At 37.1% G+C, this 19,082-nt stretch overlaps 1 protein-coding gene across 1 annotated transcript in view; it reads left to right on the forward strand.

Moving 5' to 3' along the window:
- ATF6 (activating transcription factor 6) overlaps positions 1–19,082 on the forward strand; it is a 220,086-nt gene that overhangs the window by 159,528 nt on the left and 41,476 nt on the right. The window contains exon 15 of the mRNA XM_060033171.1: positions 7,672–7,756. Coding sequence (XP_059889154.1) covers positions 7,672–7,756 — 85 coding nt within the window. The remainder of the gene's footprint in view (positions 1–7,671; positions 7,757–19,082) is intronic.

A 19,082-nucleotide genomic window follows, 5' to 3' on the forward strand; every position in this document is an offset into this window, starting at 1 on the left:
TCTCTTTGATATCAATATCTAACTTTTTCCTTGAAGTGTTTCCTAATTAATCTCTTTTTTCAGAAAACTTGTTGACTCAGTTTGCTATAGCCTCAGACCCTCCCTCTGTCCCTTCCCCATGCTTTGCTTTGGTAGCATATCTGTAGGATGCAATTTAATTCTCAGGAAATTCACTTCCTGCCAGTAGTCCTGAGTAAAGTCAGTTTTTAAAATGAAACATCTTATAAACATTATGTCTGACAAACTCTCATATGGTTAACCTCTATGCATTTAGTGTTTGATCTTTTTCCTTAATAAGACATTTTTCGGATTGCCCCACTCTCGGCACTCAACAAATGATGGTTGATAACAAGTTTCAGGAATCCTAATGTATTTTTCCTAAATCACACACGGTCCGGCCTTTGAAGAAGCCCTGTATTATAGCTGACAAAGTTTTGAAATTTGATGAGCTCAAATTATTGAATGAAGTAATAGGAAGTATAGAGTCAAAAACTTCCTAGCCCTCTACCTGTCCAAAGCACGTAACCAACATTTTGTCTAAGAGCTTTCTTCAGGGAAAACAATCCTACCCAGGTTTATAAACACTTTCCCTGAAACTCTCATCAAGAGATAGGAGTGATTTGGAGGCTACTGTCTTATCCTTGGGAAAGTTTACAAGGACTTGTTTTGACCATGAAACTCAAAATTAATTCTGGGTTTGAAAAAGAGACATATATAACTGTTAGGTTGAACCTTATTAAATTACTGAGATTTTTTTTGATATATAAAAATATGCATTTATGTAAACATTATTTCTCAACTTAATGCAGTTTATAACATTTAAAAATCAGTATTTAATTGCAAATGATTTGTCCTTCATGCCAGCAATACAAAGTGTTGCATTAGTACCACCGAAACCAAAGGAATTGGCGAGTCCAGTACATCTTTTCTCAGTTTTCCACTCCTGTGTCTTGAGTGGAACATAACTGAGATCAAATTGTGGTTCTGTACAGTCTAGGTTTAAAGTAGGTGTCAGTTTTCGATAATAACAAGCCAGGGCGGTGAGAGCTGCCTCAACACCCCGGCAGCCCCCAGGAGGTGTCTGGTGGCTCCCATGGTAGAGGAAACGGCAAGAGCGTGTGCATGGTCTTTGAAAAGATGTTTGATGGCTTTGTTTTCAGCAGCGTCTCCAAATAGTGTGGAAGTAGCATGTGCGTTGATATAGGATATCTCTTCAGGTTGTACACCTGCATCTTTTATGGCAGCAGCCATACATCTGCACCTGGCCTCCTGCGGCCTGCGCAGCCGCGGTCCCCTGAAATTACTGAGATTTGACTCACAAAAATGACAGTTTTGTATGGTTCAGTCATACACTTTTTTGTGTGAATAAAAGGGGAGTTCAAAATCAGCTGGGCAGTTCTGGGGGCTTCCTATAGAGTTTGATATGAGAACCATCTCTTAAACTTGAGTTTGTACTTACTAGAATTTCAAGCTAATTTTTCCTCTGGTGACCTTGCCTGCATTATCAAATTTGAATTTAGTGTCAAAATTTTCCTCCTGTCAAAATGTGAACCTTGGCTCACTCTTGGGCCATCTGTTGTGCACCAATAGTTTTGATTTATTCTGCCTCTGGCTGACGTGTGCTAATGGTGCAGACGCAAACTTTACATTTCCTTTTATTGGTCTGTAGTTTTATTGCATACATTAGTGGCACAAATACTGCATTCATATAGCTATTTCTATTAACTGTTTCTACTTTGGGGATGAGTAATGTACTTTGCCTATGTTTTTACTATGATGTGAAGTCCTACATCATAGACATTTTAATAGGCTTTTAAATGATTACACTATACTTAATTTTACTACCTCTAATTTTTTTTTTTTTTGCAATTCTTATTTTCAGGATATGTCGCTATGTGTGTCTGTGTATTTAAATGATTTCAAATTTTCTGATTGCTTTTGCTTTTTAATTGCTTTAAATGAAGGGACACATTTGGTTTCTGATCAACAATTAGTATAACTACTAGAAATTAACATTAGTTCAGAATATTGTGAATCTGATAAATAACTGTGAAAGGCCTACTTTTAATTACTACTTTGACCTTCTTATTTTATTTTTTGTGTGTGGTACACGGGCCTCTCACTGTTGTGGCCTCTCCCTTTGTGGAGCGCAGGCTCCGGAGGCACAGGCTCCGCGGCCATGGCTCATGGGCCCAGCCGCTCCGCGGCATGTGGGATCTTCCCGGACCGGGGCACGAACCCATGTCCCCTGCATCGGCAGGCAGACTCTCAACCACTGTGCCACCAGGGAAGCCCTGAACTTCTTATTTTAAAGATTTGATGTGCTCTTCAATTTGTTTGGCGGTTTGAAAGATACTTGGTAAGATAAATGAGGTAGAGTGATAGAACACAAAAGTTCTCTAGGGTAGGAACATAGATCAGAGAAAATTTAATACAAAGCTATTTTTCAAATGAGGATAGATGCTCTTTTTATTTTTGGTCTGGTTTTAACAGTTTTCTATGTTGGAAAACCAACCCCATCTATGTAATCCAGTGTATATGGATGAAATATAAAATATTAAGAGGCTATTGTTATTAATGTGGACCTGATTTGCAAAACTTTTTTTTTTAAATAATGTGTTATATCTTCCTAAATTTTATTTATTTATTTTTGGCTGTGTTGGGTCTTCGTTTCTGTGCGAGGGCTTTCTTTAGTTGTGGCAAGCGGAGTCCACTGTTCATTGCAGTGCGCGGGCCTCTCACTATTGCGGCCTCTCTTGTTGCGGAGCACAGGCTCCAGACGCGCAGGCTCAGTAGTTGTGGCTCACAGGCCTAGTTGCTCCGCGGCATGTGGGATCTTCCCAGACCAGGGCTCGAACCCGTGTCCCCTGCATTAGCAGGCGGATTCTCAACCACTGCGCCACCAGGGAAGCCCTGCATAACTTTTTGACATGTTGATCTAAGTGATCTAAGTGAAAGCTGCTTAGTGTCAGAAGTGCCACCTGTTGCAGATTGAGTTTCCTTCATTCCTACAGGACATCATTAGATATTAAGGACCTTCTTTCCTATCAAAAATAAAGGACTCCAGGGACTTCCCTGGTGGCGCAGTGGTTAAGAATCTGCTTGTCAATGCAGAGACACGAGTTCGAGCCCTGGTCCGGGAAGATCCCACATGACACAGGGCAACTAAGCCCATGTGCCACAACTACTGACCCTGCGTTCTAGAGCCCATGAGCACGACTACTGAGCCCACGTGCCACAACTACTGAAGCCCGCGGGCCTAGAGCCTGTGCTTCACAGCAAGAGAAGCCACCACAATGAGAAGCCGGCACACTGCAATGAAGAGTAGGCCCTGCTTGCCGCAACTAGAGAAAAGCCCACACGCAGCAATGCAGACCCAACGCAGCCAAAAATAAATAAAAATTTTAAAAAAGCATAAATAAATAAATAAATAAATAACTGCAGCCTTGAGTCAGAGTTTCCTAATATAGGAAAAGCTGTTTTACCTAGTACAGCAGAGACTAGTGGGTAATCTGTTAATTAACAAAATTGGTTAAAGCAGGGGATCATTTTTTTTTTAAGATGTATATGTATCTTATTTTGTTTCAGTTAATTATATAAATGTGCATTCATTTGCCACGTTTTGAGGTAGGGCCAATTCCTTTTGGGTCCAGATCTACTAAAGTTCCATGTTGTCTTTCTTGCAATAAACTATACTCACAGTGCTCTCTTTTCACGCTGTATCTTATCAGTTACATAGTAGTTTATTAAATTACACAATTAGTAACAAATGCAATTAGCAAAAGTAGTTTTGGCAAAATACAAAAACTAGTCATGAATGTTCAGTGTGCTAGGGGCATCAGTCAGTAAGTTTTAGAGGGGAGTGGGAAGGGTCATTTAACCTAGTGAGTTAGTTTAAGTTAAGGTCAGTTTCTATTCTACACAGATATGTAGAATCAACATTTGGCATAACTTAGTAGGACCTCAGTTTTATTGTGTTTTACCATCATAACCTCCAGCTGAGCAAAATGTGGTCCTGTTCTTTTGATAAGTTAATCTCCATTGCTTTAGCTGTCTTAAAAAGAGAAGAAACAGATAACTTCGGATGCTGTATTATGCACTAATATTTTGTCTTTTTCTACCAAAGTGCTTGGAAGAGGGGATTGGGAGACCTGTATGAAAATAGTGTATTTTCTCACGCACAATATTGTGTAACATTGGAAAACTGATGCTTCATTCTCATAGTGAAATGTTTTGGTGTTTTCCCACCAGTGTTTCTCTAACTTCCTCTGGGAATAAAAATAACAAAGCTTTGATTATAATATTTGTGCACATAGTTTCCTCCCTGAAGATAACCCTTGGTATCTCAGTCCTATAAAGGCTTTTTAGGAGTCCGTTTGAAGATATCGTAAAGTTAGTAACATAGTTTTGAATGACAGTGACAAAATATATCATATTTATCTCTATGGCAACATCTTTTTTTTCTACTTTTCCTTTTTATTTTTAAGTAGCTTCACCTTTGTTGCAGTTGGATTATATTAACTGACTTAATAGGAAAGAAAGAGTTTTGTTCAGATTCATCTAATTGTACCTGTATTTTTCCAGGATTGAATTTCCTATACAGGTTCTTTAATAAATAAGTAATGGGGGGGTAATATTAAGAATAACAATATCAGATAATATCAGATAACAAATGTGGGTTTTGGAATGCTGTCAAAAAAAGAGTAAAGCTGTCTCTGATTACTTTAACCCTTATTGAGATTTCTCTTGAGTAAATACCATTAGTATTATTTCACAAATTTATAATATAACAAGTAATCAGGGTTGTGTTTAGCTACGAGTGACAGAAAATCCAAAATAATAGTGGCTTGGACAAATTAGAATTTTGCTTCTCTCTCATGTGAAGTTCTGGAGATCTTACGGTAGCTCCTTGATCGTCAGGATCACTAGCTCCTTTATGTTATTGGTCCATAAATCTCAGATTGCAGTTTCCATCTCATGGTCCAAGATGGCTACTCCAGTTCTAGCAGTCACACCTGCATTCTAGCTAGCAGGGAAGAGACAAGGGAAGGAGGAAGGTTGCCTTCCACCATCACCACCTTGACAAAGTTTCGTGCACCCTTTCTCCTTAAGTCTATTGACCAGAACTTGAATGTATGGCTTCATTTGGTTCCAAAGGAATATAGTCCTTTTTCTGAGTGGCTTTGTGCCCAACTAAATGCCATTAGAAATGGAAGGTCCTATTTCTATTCTAATGTTATAGAAGGGAAAGCAGATATTGAGCACAAATGACTGTTCCTGCCACAATTAGCATTCTTTCCCTAACAAAATAAAAGCTTGAATTTATGTTCTTTAAAAGAAACTATCGTCTGTAGCACAGTGCTGAGTACGTGGCAGGTCACTATGCTCGGTAAATTTTTTTTAATGAATGGTACGAAGTCAATAAATACTTGTTGACTGGCTCCTTTTCTCTGGAGATGTCACTGTTAGGATTAGTTCAATGCCATAAAAAGTGAAATGAACATAGTTGGAGAGAAAAAATGATTGATGATTCATTGTTATGGCAAGAAACATTTAACTTGAGGAAGAGAAAGTAAATGTTAAATGAAACAACTACGCTGTCCCAGGCATGTGTGTGTACAAATTATTTTTTAATATAAAATAAGCACAATTAGAGTTTGTAGTATACCAGCTTTGATTCCCTGCCGTTCTAACCTGTAGGCCTCTTGGTAAACAAGCACTTTAAATTATAGGTTTTCCTCCCATTTTGAAAACCTTTAATAATTAGAGGTAAGGCAGGTTAACTGTAATAGTTTTTATGCATTCAAGATGTGATTCTTCTTTTTCACAAATAATAATGTGATTTTTGGTTTTCTGCTGCAAAAGTAACTGCTTCGTTTGAAATTTAATGAAGAAAGTAGGAGGCATTATGTTTGGAAAATCGTAAGATCTTAGCAGGAAACTCAGCTTTAAGTCTGAGCCTGACCTTAACCCATGACCAATGGAATCTAAGTGTGTTTATTTTTACAGTAGCCTTAATTTGGGGCTTGTAAGTTTGTTGGTTTGTTTTCTCATTCAATTTTGGGGATCCTGAAGCAGTATTTTAATTATAGGAGTTTAGCCATTTATAATTTTCATGGCATGAAGATCAGCATGTTTTGTTTTGTCTTGGCTATCATGTTATCTTACTCTCAGAAACATGTGATCTTTGTGTCTAACAATGCACTTACAAAGAAACGTCTCATGCTGCAAGGCTGGAATTCTAAAAGAACAATTTCACTCATCTTTTCCCCTCTTTTTAAAACAACACGTATGTTCTCTTGGAGATGTTGCCTTGAATTAGACAAAGCACAAGCAGTTACTGCAAATGTTTTCTGTACAGCTCTGTTCATGTACATTAATTTCAATTTGTTTTTCACAGATTTTTTTCTTAGCTTTGTCGATACTTATATTTCATAATCACATTGACTTTGAATTAAGTTGCATTGAATTTTTATCACTCTCAGCTATGTCAAATCGTACTTTTTGATGAGTCCTTCCATATAGCAAGTTTGTTGAATGAACGAGAAACGAACAAGAAAAGAAAGCAAGAGGGGTTAGACTGTGTGTCAGCTTTATCTCAGTTTAATCATGCTCCCTTAAAGGGAAACATTTCTATATATATACTTTTTTCTTTTTTTCCTTTTTGCTGTGACAATTCCCATGTTTTTGCTAGGAAAAAGAGGAGTTATTGAAAACAGTAGTTAATATCAAAGTCATTAAGTCATTTATAATCAGCGTTGGAATACCTACAGATGTGTTTATCTTTTCCAAAACACTCATACTACCCTGTTTTTGATGCCAAACTCTTCTTGGCTCATTCTTATTGCAGTATTTGTGTGGTTGGAAACTAGAAACCTCAGATGCCCTGGGTCATTTATAGATGATCAAAGGTTGGCAATATCACATTTAGAATTATATAGTTATGCTAGACATGCACTTGTAATTTTTTTAACCCTTCCACTACGCTGTATAGTTTTTAAGGGCAAGAACTATGTATCTTCTTCAGTATATACCTGTTGCTTACCAAAAGAAAAGTCTAACACTGGCTGCTTCAAAGGAAGAAGAGGAGGCTAAGCAGGCAAGGCTCTCGGCCTTGGCCTTGCTTCAGTGAGAATCTCTTTTATGTGTCAGTAATTTGGGGTCAGAATTCTTTTTTGGGGGTGAGGGGAATGTTCCTCTTCTTTAAAAAAGAAGTTTGAAAATGACTCTATTAGATAGATAACTTCAGTGTCTTGTGACATTATCTAGTGTAGCCTCCTCATTTTACAGGACTGGAAACAGACCAAGATCATACAGCTATTCAGCGGCAGAGCTAGAATTAAAATCCCTCTGTTCTGACTGCTTGACCAATACTCTTTATAGTATACTGCAGCATATATGTTATCAGAACCTAGGAATATTCTAAGAATACTATTGATACGTAGTACCTGGTAATGATAGTCATTCAGTAATTCATAATGTTTATTGCGTTATGAATGAATGAATCGTAAAATGGTTTGTAGTTAATTACCCCCAAAGCCAGGTTCAAATAAAAACTGTCATTTTTTTATGATTGCGATGAAATGTTGACATCCTGAGAACTCTGAATTTGACTTGTTATAGGACTAAGCCAATTATTATGAGTAACAACTTGTTCTTTGTTCATCTTAGGATCACCTGCTGCTACCAGCTACCACCCATAACAAGACTACAAGACCAAAGATGTCAATTGTATTACCAGCAATAAACATAAATGGTAAGTTGGAATTTTGGTTTATGAACAACATGCAATTGCTTTGTTTAACCTAGATTCTCTGGATTAACTAAAAGACACAAAATGTTCACTTGGTTAGTTATATGTCCATGCATTAATTCTGAAACATTTTCCCACTGTTTTCACAAAATATTATTTTTAAATTCTTGTGCTCTTTTAAAAAGTAAAGGATTTAATTTAAAGTTGCTTTTTAAATTACTATATTTTTAAAAGAAAAAATCATTCTCTTTTATTTACAAAATTGGAAAAGTTAACATCTTTACTGATCTATACACTTGTTGTCTGGGGCCTTTCTGGTAATACATGATGTATAAGAAGTCCCTGCTGTGTTCTGAGAGTGAATTTGTAAGTTAGGTTGTTGGAACTCAAAGCAGTTTCCTATATCACATAAATGGTGATATGATTCCCAGACCAAACCTAAGAAGCCTATTTATATTTAATCCGTAATACTGATGAATTTGATATTGATAGTATTACTATTGCATTTTGTTCCCCCACTAGTTCTGGGTATTAGATAAAATACAGATAATACCATTAATACTTTGAGAGTATCCAAAGATGTTAAGGCATAGCGTACTTGCTTAGAGTCTAGGAGGAAAAGTAAGACGAGCACAGAAATCACTGTATCCCAAAGAGAACGTCCCATAAGGAATAAAGAAAGTACGAAAGAAATTTAGTAAAGAAGAGATTACTTCCAGCTGGGTTCTTCATGGAAAAGAGAAATCGCTCACTCCCAATACCAGCTGTGTGTCGTAAATGAGCACAGTGTATATTGCTGGCTGATTACTTCCTCTGACACGTCATATTAGGCTCTAATGAAACTAGGAGAATTGGCTATCCTTCTCAAGTCCATTTATCTGGTGTAATAGAACTACTGGTAAATTTTCTGTCTAGTAATGGGAACCTTATAGTTTAATGAGTAAGACGAAAATGAAAAGCCCTTTAACCTGCAGTTGAACCAATCCACATTCTGATTGATGATCATGATTAAGCCACCAAATACAGTTATAAAACAAAACACTGGGATTCTACATAAACTCCAATAAAATTTAGTCTTAGAGAAAAAGTATTAGATATTCATTGTACATATTAAGACCATAGAGGACTATAGAATTTCAGTTAGCTGTATATAGACAGCTTATTAGAAATGCTTAGGAGGCAACGTTATAGACACAAAATAAAACTTTTTTTGTTAAAGCATAAAAGAATTATGACATTTTCTTAGTCTTACAAAGACAACAAATTTTTTAAAGAAACAAACTATAACATTGAGACGAACTTATCTTCCTTCAATAAAGGCGTACCTCTGAAGCGCTCATGGAGCAATCATATTACAACTTCAAGTGGAACAGTATATTTCAAAGTGTACTATATTATACTCCAAAGAATATACTTAGGGAATATTATTAATCTTATTCCATAGGTACCTAGGTTTCTCTGCTTGAACCGTAATAGATTTAACTTCTGGTCAGCTTATGCTCAGAAAGGCTATTGTCTAAGCTTCAACAAGGCAGAATTCACTTAACTTTGTTGTTCTGATCTCAGATTCTTATAAAATAAAACCAGGCATTCTCTTGCGTAACACTGAACTATCCGTTTGTATTAAGCCAAGAACAATAAGATGCTGTTTGATTCTGATTTTCTTGGCCAGGGGACTAATTTTTGAAAATGAGCCTTTTCATGGATTTGAAAAATACAATAATTAAAGGATCATTTCCTTTTTAATCTTGTTTGGGTTTCTTTGTAAATAAGTTTTGTTTTCCTTTTTAGGATATAGTATACTATTAGAAAATTTAAGGTTCAAATTCAGGAAATACTGATTGAATATATACCATGTGTTCAGTCCTGTGCTGCATCCTCAGCCTCTTTTCTGAACCATCTCTTCACCTTCTTGCTCTAACTGGGGCTACTTCTCAAATTAGAGCTTGATTTTTCCTCCCCACCTCATATACCTCTGAGCCTGCAGATGGGGTGGGTAGTATCTTTGCTCCCCACTACAACTTCCAAATGACCTCTCCTTTTTTCTTCGGTCTTCCTAACATCTTTCAAGTTTACAACACTCCTCCTACCCTTCTTTGTTGCTGTCTTCTATCCCACCTTCACTGATGACTCTCCACCACTGCTTTTGTCAGCTCTTTGTAAAACTTCAGCATCCACACAGAGGACTCATCCAGCACTCTGGCCTCTTTAGATCCAGTCACCTTTTATTTCTGCACTACCTCAGCCTCCCATCCACACAGTCATACTCTAGACCGTATCATCATCCGTAATGGCACTCCATTTGTAATCTCCTCTTCAGGCATCTCCCTCTGACTCTTACTTACTCTCCTACTGTAATACCCACACTCCAGCTGGGTATCTCTGACCTCACAGATCTCCAGTCCGCTGACCCTGCCACTTTTTCTGTGTCCATTACATCCATCATGGCCATACACCCCTCCTTACTCAGCCTACATTCCATGTCCCATACTATCACCACTCTCTTGCAAACTACCCTCCTGGCTCCCCTTTTCTTAGGTCCCACTTGCCTGTAAAAATCCCACCCTAGTTAAGCCCAGCTATCCTCTTTATGCCTGCTCTCAAGCAGCTGAAAATTGCTACAAAATATCATCCAGTCAGGACAAGTAGATTCACTTCAAATTTATGACCGTGAATTCCGAAGGGGCATTCAGTACTGCATGTCAGGAATAAAGACGCAGACATAGAGAATGGACTTGAGGACGCGGGGAGGGGGAAGGGTAAGCTGGGACGAAGTGAGAGAAGTAGCACGGACATATATACACTATCAAATGTAAAGTAGATAGCTAGTGGGACGCAGCTGCATAGCACAGGGAGATCAGCTCGGTGCTTTGTGACCACCTAGAGGGGTGGCATAGGGAGGATGGGAGGGAGATGCAAGAGGGAGGAGATATGGGAACATATGTATAACTGATTCACTTTGTTATAAAGCAGAAACTAACACACCATTGTAAAGCAATTATACTCCGATAAAGATGCTAAAAAAAACCAACCTCTTGTCATTGCTAGTAAATTCACTTGCCTTCCATCTGAAACAAGAATTTCTCACCTTCTCTTCTCAAATATCCAACATCCCCTCTCCTCACCCCCTCAGCTGATGAACTCACCCAAATGCTACATTGAGAAAATAGATGTGATTGTATAAGAGCTACTTTATCTTTCTGGTACCAGCTGCATCTACACCCACAAACTCTGCCTTCCTTCTTATTGCACTGGGAGAAAAGTATCTTCCATGGAGTTCTAAATCCCAACTTTGCTACTTATTGGATAAGTATAGTTGGGCAAGTTAATTAACTTTTCTGTACTTGGCTTCCTGTAAAAGGAGATATTACTAATACCTTCCTCTTAGATTTGTGTGCGAATTAAATGAGCAAAAATGCTTTAAATAGTGCCTAGCTGTTAGGTTAGTCACTGTTACCACCTTTGTCATTGTCATCATCATCACCCTTATCTAAGGTGACTCCTTCCTTTTGGATTGTGCATTCCAGTCCTTCTCACAGTTTCAAAGACTTTGCTCCCGCATTTTTAGTCTTTCTATCCTGAATGATCAGTTTCTTCGCTACTGGATCATCCCCATCAACGTACAAAATGTCTTAGTATTCCTTTTGGTGTAGGGAGACTTTCTTAATTCCACGTTCTGTTTCTCTGCTCCCCTTCATAGCAAAGCTCTTGAAAGAGTTACCTGCACTCGTTGCCTCCATTTGCTTATCTCCCATTCTCTCCTCTGCCCACTCTTACCTAGCTTTTGCCCCTACTGAAATGCTCTTGCTGCGAAAGGGCCACCAATGACCAGTATCTTGCCAAAGCCAAAGGTCATGTCTTCATTCTCATCTTACCTGACCTCTTAACAGTATTTGACATGGTTGACTATTCCCTCTTGTTTTCAGTCCTCCAATTTTTATTTTTAAAAACTTCAAATCTACAGAAAAGTTGAAAGATGAGTACAGTGAGTATATGGAGAACCTTTACCGAGATTTCACCAATTGTTGACATTTTTCCGCATTTGCTCCATTTTTATCTATTTATCTGTTTACAATCACATGTGTTTTTTTCTGAACCATTTGAGAGTTAGTTGCAGACATTTTAACACTTCACCCGTAAATACTTGAATATGCATCTCCTAAAAAAAGGATGTTCTCCTGTGTAAGCACAATAAAATGACCACACCAAAGTTTAACACTGATACAATAGAGTTTAATATAGTATCCATATTCAAATTTCCACATTTGCCCCCAAATATTCTTTATAGCTTTTGGGGGGAGGGATTCAGAATCCAGTCCAAGGTCATACATGGCATCTACTTGTCACACCTCTTTAGTCTCCTTTCATCTAGAACAGCTCTTCTGCCCTTTTTAGAATTGTTTTGCATGACATACATTTTTTTAGAAATCAGATTTATTGAGGTATAATGTACACACAATCAAAATCACCAATTTTATGTGTACAGTTTAATGAGTTTTGACAAATGGAAACAGTTGTGAAACCACCACTTCAATCATGATATCAACATTTTCACTACTTCAGAAAGTTCCTTTGTGCCCCTTCGCAGTCAGTCACCTCAAGTTCCTTTTTGATATTCCCTCTTTTGAAACACTTTATTTTGTAGGCTTTTATGATACCACAGCTTGTCTAGTTTTCCTCCTGTATCTCCTTCTCGGTCAGCTTAGCCAGCTCCTCCTCCTCTGTGAGGACAGGAATGTTGTTTCTTATGTTTGCACTTATGACCATAACCTCAGCACCTAGAGCAATGTCTGGCACAGGAAACACTGCAGGATGTTCACCTCTGTTACTTTATGTAATGCTCAGCTGCCAGCTAAGTATTATCTTCATTTTATAGATGAAGATGTTAAAGCTTATGGAAGTAAGTCATACCATTTATTCAACTACTACATAATGGAGAGCCAGGATCTAAATACATTGTATAACATATATTTTGATCAATCATTATATTGTTAATGAAATCAATATTAAAGACGAATGTGCAAATATTAAAAATATTTGGACTCCAGAATTTCAGATAGACTTTTATACCACTTTGTGCCTGTGGTATAAAGGTTAAGCGCATTTATTGAGAGCAGTATAATTCAATGTAATGTAATGTTTTGGATTTGATAGGCACATGTTTGTTGAATGACAGAATAAGCGAGGTAAATGTTATTTGGTCATTACTTTGTGGTCACTTGAAAGACTTTACTATTTTAACTCTTTGATTAAAAACAGTTGGCAAGCACAGTTTAGTCTAATCTTTTCAAATATAAAATAATTAAAATATGTACTAGGTTACCTTTCTGCCACATTATTTTAAAAATTTGGAATTCACAGTAAAGAGTGAATTGAAATTATTAACCTCCTTTTAACAATTGTTCTACAAAGGAAAACACATGTGAAAAACTCAACTGTAGAACTCTCCAAGATTCAGAGATAGATTCCTTTGACTTATTAGGTGATGAATTTGACAAGCTGTAATATAATTATATCATTTATAATCTGAAGAGTATAAGTTACATGGGCTCAAAAACGTTTGAGCATCTGTTTATTTGAGCAAAGTCATTGTGAGGACATCCCTAGTATCAAAGTTTTTCATCCTGAGTAATATGAGGACTTGAGGAAGTTGAATAAAATATATTTTCTGCCATTTCTGAATTCAAAAGTTACGTGTAACTTGGAAAGAAAAAATGAGTTGTGGGTTTGATCCCTCTCTCTGACTTAAGTGGAGCCTGCAGAATTTTGGAGAGGGTGTAGAGGACATAAAGTCAGATTTTATTGAGCAACTGGATTTTGTAGTATCCTGGATAGGGATATTTGGGAAGAGGAATTTGATTTTCCAATTTTAGCAAAGTAAATTAGATTGCCAGGTCAATGGCTGGCCTTAAACTATAATGTATAATGATACTACTTTGTGGTTCTGAGCTGTGGAAAAAAGTCTATATAAAGAAATAGCTAAAGAGAGTAGGATATGGGTGTGAAATTAATGCCATTTAGAAAATACTAGTCACATCATTCTGTGTTCTCCATGCCGTATTTAATTTTTGTAGGTTATTACTCTTCATTTTGAATTATCTTTATTATTTAATTTCCTTTGTCTCATAAGAGAGTTGAAAACAGGTTACTGAAGCTGTAAGAAAGAAAGTCTTTCTTTGAGGAAGTCTTCACACTGAAGATTATTGAAGTAAAATGAAATTCTAGGTATACTTTAAAAAAGCTTTTAAACAAATGATTGCAGATGGATGGCAGAGCAGTTGGTGATGAATTAAAAGCTATTGCTATTTTTTTGAAAAGGATTCTGGAAGGTCTCCTTGTATACCGTAAGTCAACGTTTCCTGCTTTTAAATTATTTCCACTCATAGTAAATCTGCTCATTTCCTTTCTTTCACTCTTTTTTTCTTTTTTGATTCTCTTTATAAAAATTAATTAATTAATTAATTAATTTACGGTTACGTTGGGTCTTTGTTGCTGCGCGCGGGCTTTCTCTAGTTGCGGCGAGCGGGGGCTACTCTTCATTGAGGTGCGTGGGCTCCTCATTGTGGTGGCTTTTCTTGTTGCGGGGCACGGGCTCTAGGCACGCGGGCTTCAGTAGTTGTGGCACGTGGGCTCAGCAGTTGTGGCTTGTGGGCTCTAGAGCACAGGCTCAGTAGTGGCGCACGGGCTTAGTTGCTCCGCGGCATGTGGGATCTTCCCGGACCAGGGCTCGAACCCGTGTCCCCTGCACTGGCAGGTGGATTCTTAACCACTGTGCCACCAGGGGTATCCCCACCTTTCTTTCACTCTTGATAAGTAATTCAACAAAATAGAACATAGAAGAAAGAAGAATTTTTTTAATGGTAGCTACTTGGTAGATATCTTTTATCAGGGAATGAACACAGCTGTTAGCAGATACGTTTCACAGTTTGACCAGTGCTTTTGTTGATTTGGTTTTACTGTTCTCCTTCCCTCTGTATGCCATGTAGCTAAGTTAATGTTGTAGGTGAGTAATAAAAATAAAACTGCAACTCTACTTCTACCCTATCATTATTAAGGGTCCGAGTAGGTGAAGTTATGACTACAAGGCTAAACTGTAATTATATTTAATCTCAAAATAATTTCCACGTAAAGAAAATCTAGGAGACGTCACTAACAATGAAACATCTTTTTAGTTGGAGAGGGTATAACAGAAGGGCAGGAAGCAAACCAACCAAATAAATGGATTGGTTTTAATAATGAGACTGTTGATACAACTGCTTTTGATAATCACTTTCATAGAAGTGCTATCCCAAAGAAAGTATATTTGGAAACTGTCCTATTTTAGACTTGTTCTGCTCAAGCAGGCTGGTTGCCCAAGAGAGTTGTGCCTGAAAGTTGTGCCTTTTCTTCTTATATATTCATTTCTCCTTAAAGGCCTACAGGCTATTTATTTTTTTAGATATATTTACAATTTTGCATTTTCACTGCAGTTCATTCCATTTCAGTGTTATGTAATTGTATCTAATTGAGTAAATGGAGTCGTCTCTTGAAACCATGTTTCAATTTTTTTAAAATGCATTATCAAATTGTTCTCTCGCTTTTGACTCACTATTAAAACCACTAGTAAAATTCCCATACTGAGAATTTCTACTAAGGAAGGGAGAGAAATCACACTATTCACCTGAAAAAAAAAGAAGTTTTTTCTCTCAAAATATATACAGAGATCTGTTAATTCTGTATTATACAGTAATAACTGACAAGGAAAATGATGAGCATTAAATAACATTTACTATACTATGATAAGCAATACCTTTGTAAAGACCTAACTTTACCTTTTGAGCCACAGATTGAGTTGGCAGTTTTCTAGTGAGAAGACAGTCACCTAAGGTAGACAGAGTATGACTCCAGTTGTCTTTAGAATTTGGGTAAAATTTGGCTCAATTCCTTAGGTCCCTTTTTAGCTCATAGCATCCACTGATGCTAAGTTACCAAGTGGATCTAGACCAACAGTGATGACTTAGATCAGTTCTAAACCATAAACAATATGCTGATTGGTTTTTTAAAAGAGAGATCAATTAGGTACTGGGTGGTTATAAATCTCAATGCCTATGGTATAGGATCAACAATTAGAGGAATATGATAGACGGTAAAATCTTGGTGACTAACGTAATTTGGTACCTTTTTTCTAGCAGATTTTATGTCTATAAATTTCTAGCAGACTTTATGTCTCATTGGATATAAACTGTGTCACATTCTTATGCCTAGCTTCAAGGGAGGCTCAGAAATGTAATGTTTTAACTAGGCACATTGTGATCTGAAAAGTATGTGGACTTCGCTTAGTATGGAAATAATGGATATTGTGGACAAACTAGCATCTGCTGCTTGCTGCAGCACTCCATCATGTGCTGTGTTGGGATTGAGCAAGGTGTCTAGGAGGATACAGTAAAGAGAGGATTCATGTTGAGGAGAGATGAGGAATAAGTGTTTATTACATGGGATACAGTTATATGATTTAGGTCATTAATGAGTTAAGGAAGTGACTTTAAGCTATCGAATTTTAAGAAAACACTATAAAAGCTCTATTAAAAGACTGTTGATCTGGCTGAGGTCTGTAAATAGAAAAAAAAAATAAGAGGGAAGCTGAGCTAGGAAGAAGGGGAGGGTAAATTGAAGCTTCAGAGAAGATGAGTTAGGAGACATTGCAGCAATCTTGGGGTGAGGTCATTAAAGGCCTGGAATGGAAAGAAAAGAAAATGTCCAAAGAAATGTAAAGGAAAAATCTACAGTGCTTGGCAACTGAAGGAGAGAGAAGTACAAGCTGATTCCATGATCTTGAAATAGCTGTCCTATTGCTGTTTCTTGCCACCCTCATTTCCTCTGGTTGGCTTTATTTCCCTTTTACTTCTTGAAATCATCAGGGTATCTGTTTTTAACTCCTTCCAAACCATTAGGTTATTCCTACTTAGTATAGCCTCTTCTGAACCCTCTTCTACAAAGTAAATCTGAAAATAGATTTTTTAAATAGAAGAAAACCATGATTAATGGTATATCTGCCTTTATGTACTTGGAATACTTATCACTTTGTGAAAAATGATTATTATTTTGATGATTTATTGGCAGTTGTACAGGTAATTTTTTTCCATGAGTAGTTTGTCTTTTTTGTATGTAATTTACTAATCAACCATTTAATCTATTGGAGCTTTCACAGGACTTCAGAGGTTTAAATTAGACCAGTTTGCACTGCATCTTCCAGGATATTAGGACTTCCTTGACCCAAAGGAGCTTATTGCCAAGCCCACTGTACCTAACTGACCTTCAGAGTCCTGTTAGCTTCAGTGAGATCACTTTTACTCTTTCTCCCTTGTGACAAAAATCTGTTTCTACTCAAACAGATGGTTTCGCTTTCAACTAATAAAAACTACAGATCAGCATCTATTTAGCCAAAAAAATTGGTTTGAACCTCCTACTGACTGTCCAAAATCTGAAATATTTCTTATTTACACATATTGAACTCAGAATGGATTTATCTGGGAAATTACTGGAAAATTAAGAACCTTGTAAGTGTGTCAGAAGATTGAGCCATTTCACATAATCTCAAGTTTCTGTTTTTCAGAAGACCTGCTTAACAAGCACAGGTTCAACTCCTCTGTGTGTTCTCTTTTGCAAGGATACCAATTGGAAACACTAGGTATCATAATTTTCTATGCAGCGTTGCACTGTTCTTTTAGCATTTGCATGGTAAATTCTTTGATATTTAAGACATAAGCTGAGGACAGGGTGATAGGCCAGCATCATCTCAGGGATATACATGTCAAAGACATTGTAATTTTTGTTCACACTGGGAAATACTCCTCCTTTGGGGCTTTTGCAAATAAAGGTTAGAGAGTCTGAAGAAATCTGTATTTCATTTTTCTGAATCCAGATGTTGAAATTGAAAATACGGATACAGATATTAGAGTTAATTAGAGAGAACTTTTGCTTTGGGGATCTTGAGTATGTCAGGCAAGAGTAGCCTTTGAACTCAACCAGATATCCATAGAGATATTTTCCTCCAGATTTATTACAGATTTTATAGAAACAAATGCATGCCTTAAACATAAGATTTAGATTAAATAATGAGACAGATGAACTATAAAATAGTTCGTTGCTAGGAGCAGAGTTGTTAGGAAGGCCATATAGATAGACTCTTTGAGGATATCTAAAGCCCATCTCTTTGTTCTCATTCTGCTTACTATGTAGGACAGAACCTTGTGGGAAATGTGATCTACTTGGCATCACTACAGTATAGATTAGCACAAAGAAAGACACATTAATATTCATGTATTCGAGCCATAAAATATCAGGGTTTAAAAGGCTTTAGTACAAAGTCATACATGCTAACTCCCTTCCAGTGTTTGGATTCCCTTTTGCAGCGCTTTGCTCAGTGGCCAACAAGTTTAGAAGCAGTCACCTCCTGGGATGAAGACTACCTGCTTTAAATAGCCCTGGCAGTTTGCGAATTGTTTCTTTTCTGTCTCTTCCTTACTCTACCCATAAATCTACAGGATTAAATATAAACTATTTCTTCTACATGACAGACCTGTAGCTATTTATACACTGTGTACCCTCTGAGTCCTCACATACCAAGGCCTTCCAGTTTTCAGAAGCTATTCTTGTGACCTGGGTTCAAGGTGCTCCATTCTGGTCATTCTCCTCTGAATGGGCTCTGCTTTTCCCACCTCTTTTAAAGAAACTGTGAATGCTGAGCATAATGGAGTATCTCCAGATTCTCTACAGATGCTCCCCCGTTTACAAATGTGCGACTTCACGATTTTTTGACTTCAAGATGGTACAAAAGTGATATGCGTTCAGTAGAAATCATACTTCAGATTTTGAATTTTGATTTTTCCCCCAGCCTAGTGATATTGGTGATGTAATACTCTTGTGATGCTGGGCAGCAGCAGCTCCCAGCCAACCACGTGATCATGAGGGTAAACAACTGACACACTTACAGCCATTCTGTACCCATACAGCCATTCTGTTTTTCACTTTCAGTACAGTAGTCAATAAATTACATGAGATATTCAACACTTTATTATAAAATAGGCTTTGTGTCAGATGATTTTGCCCAACTGTAGGCTAATGTAAGTGTTGTAAGCACATTTAAGGTAAACTAGGCTAAACTGTGATGTTTAGTAGATTAAGTGTATTAAATGCATTTTTGACTTATATTTTCAATTTACAATGGGTTTATTGGAATGCAGCTTCATTGTATGTTGAGTAAGATTTGTATAGTATATTTCTATTTGTGAAACCACAGTGTTTTTTTCCAGTTACATCAGGCATTGTGCTTTCTGTCAAATATAGTTCA

The sequence above is a fragment of the Delphinus delphis genome, chromosome 1, assembly GCF_949987515.2.
Source record: "Delphinus delphis chromosome 1, mDelDel1.2, whole genome shotgun sequence".
Taxonomy (NCBI): Eukaryota; Metazoa; Chordata; class Mammalia; order Artiodactyla; family Delphinidae; genus Delphinus; species Delphinus delphis.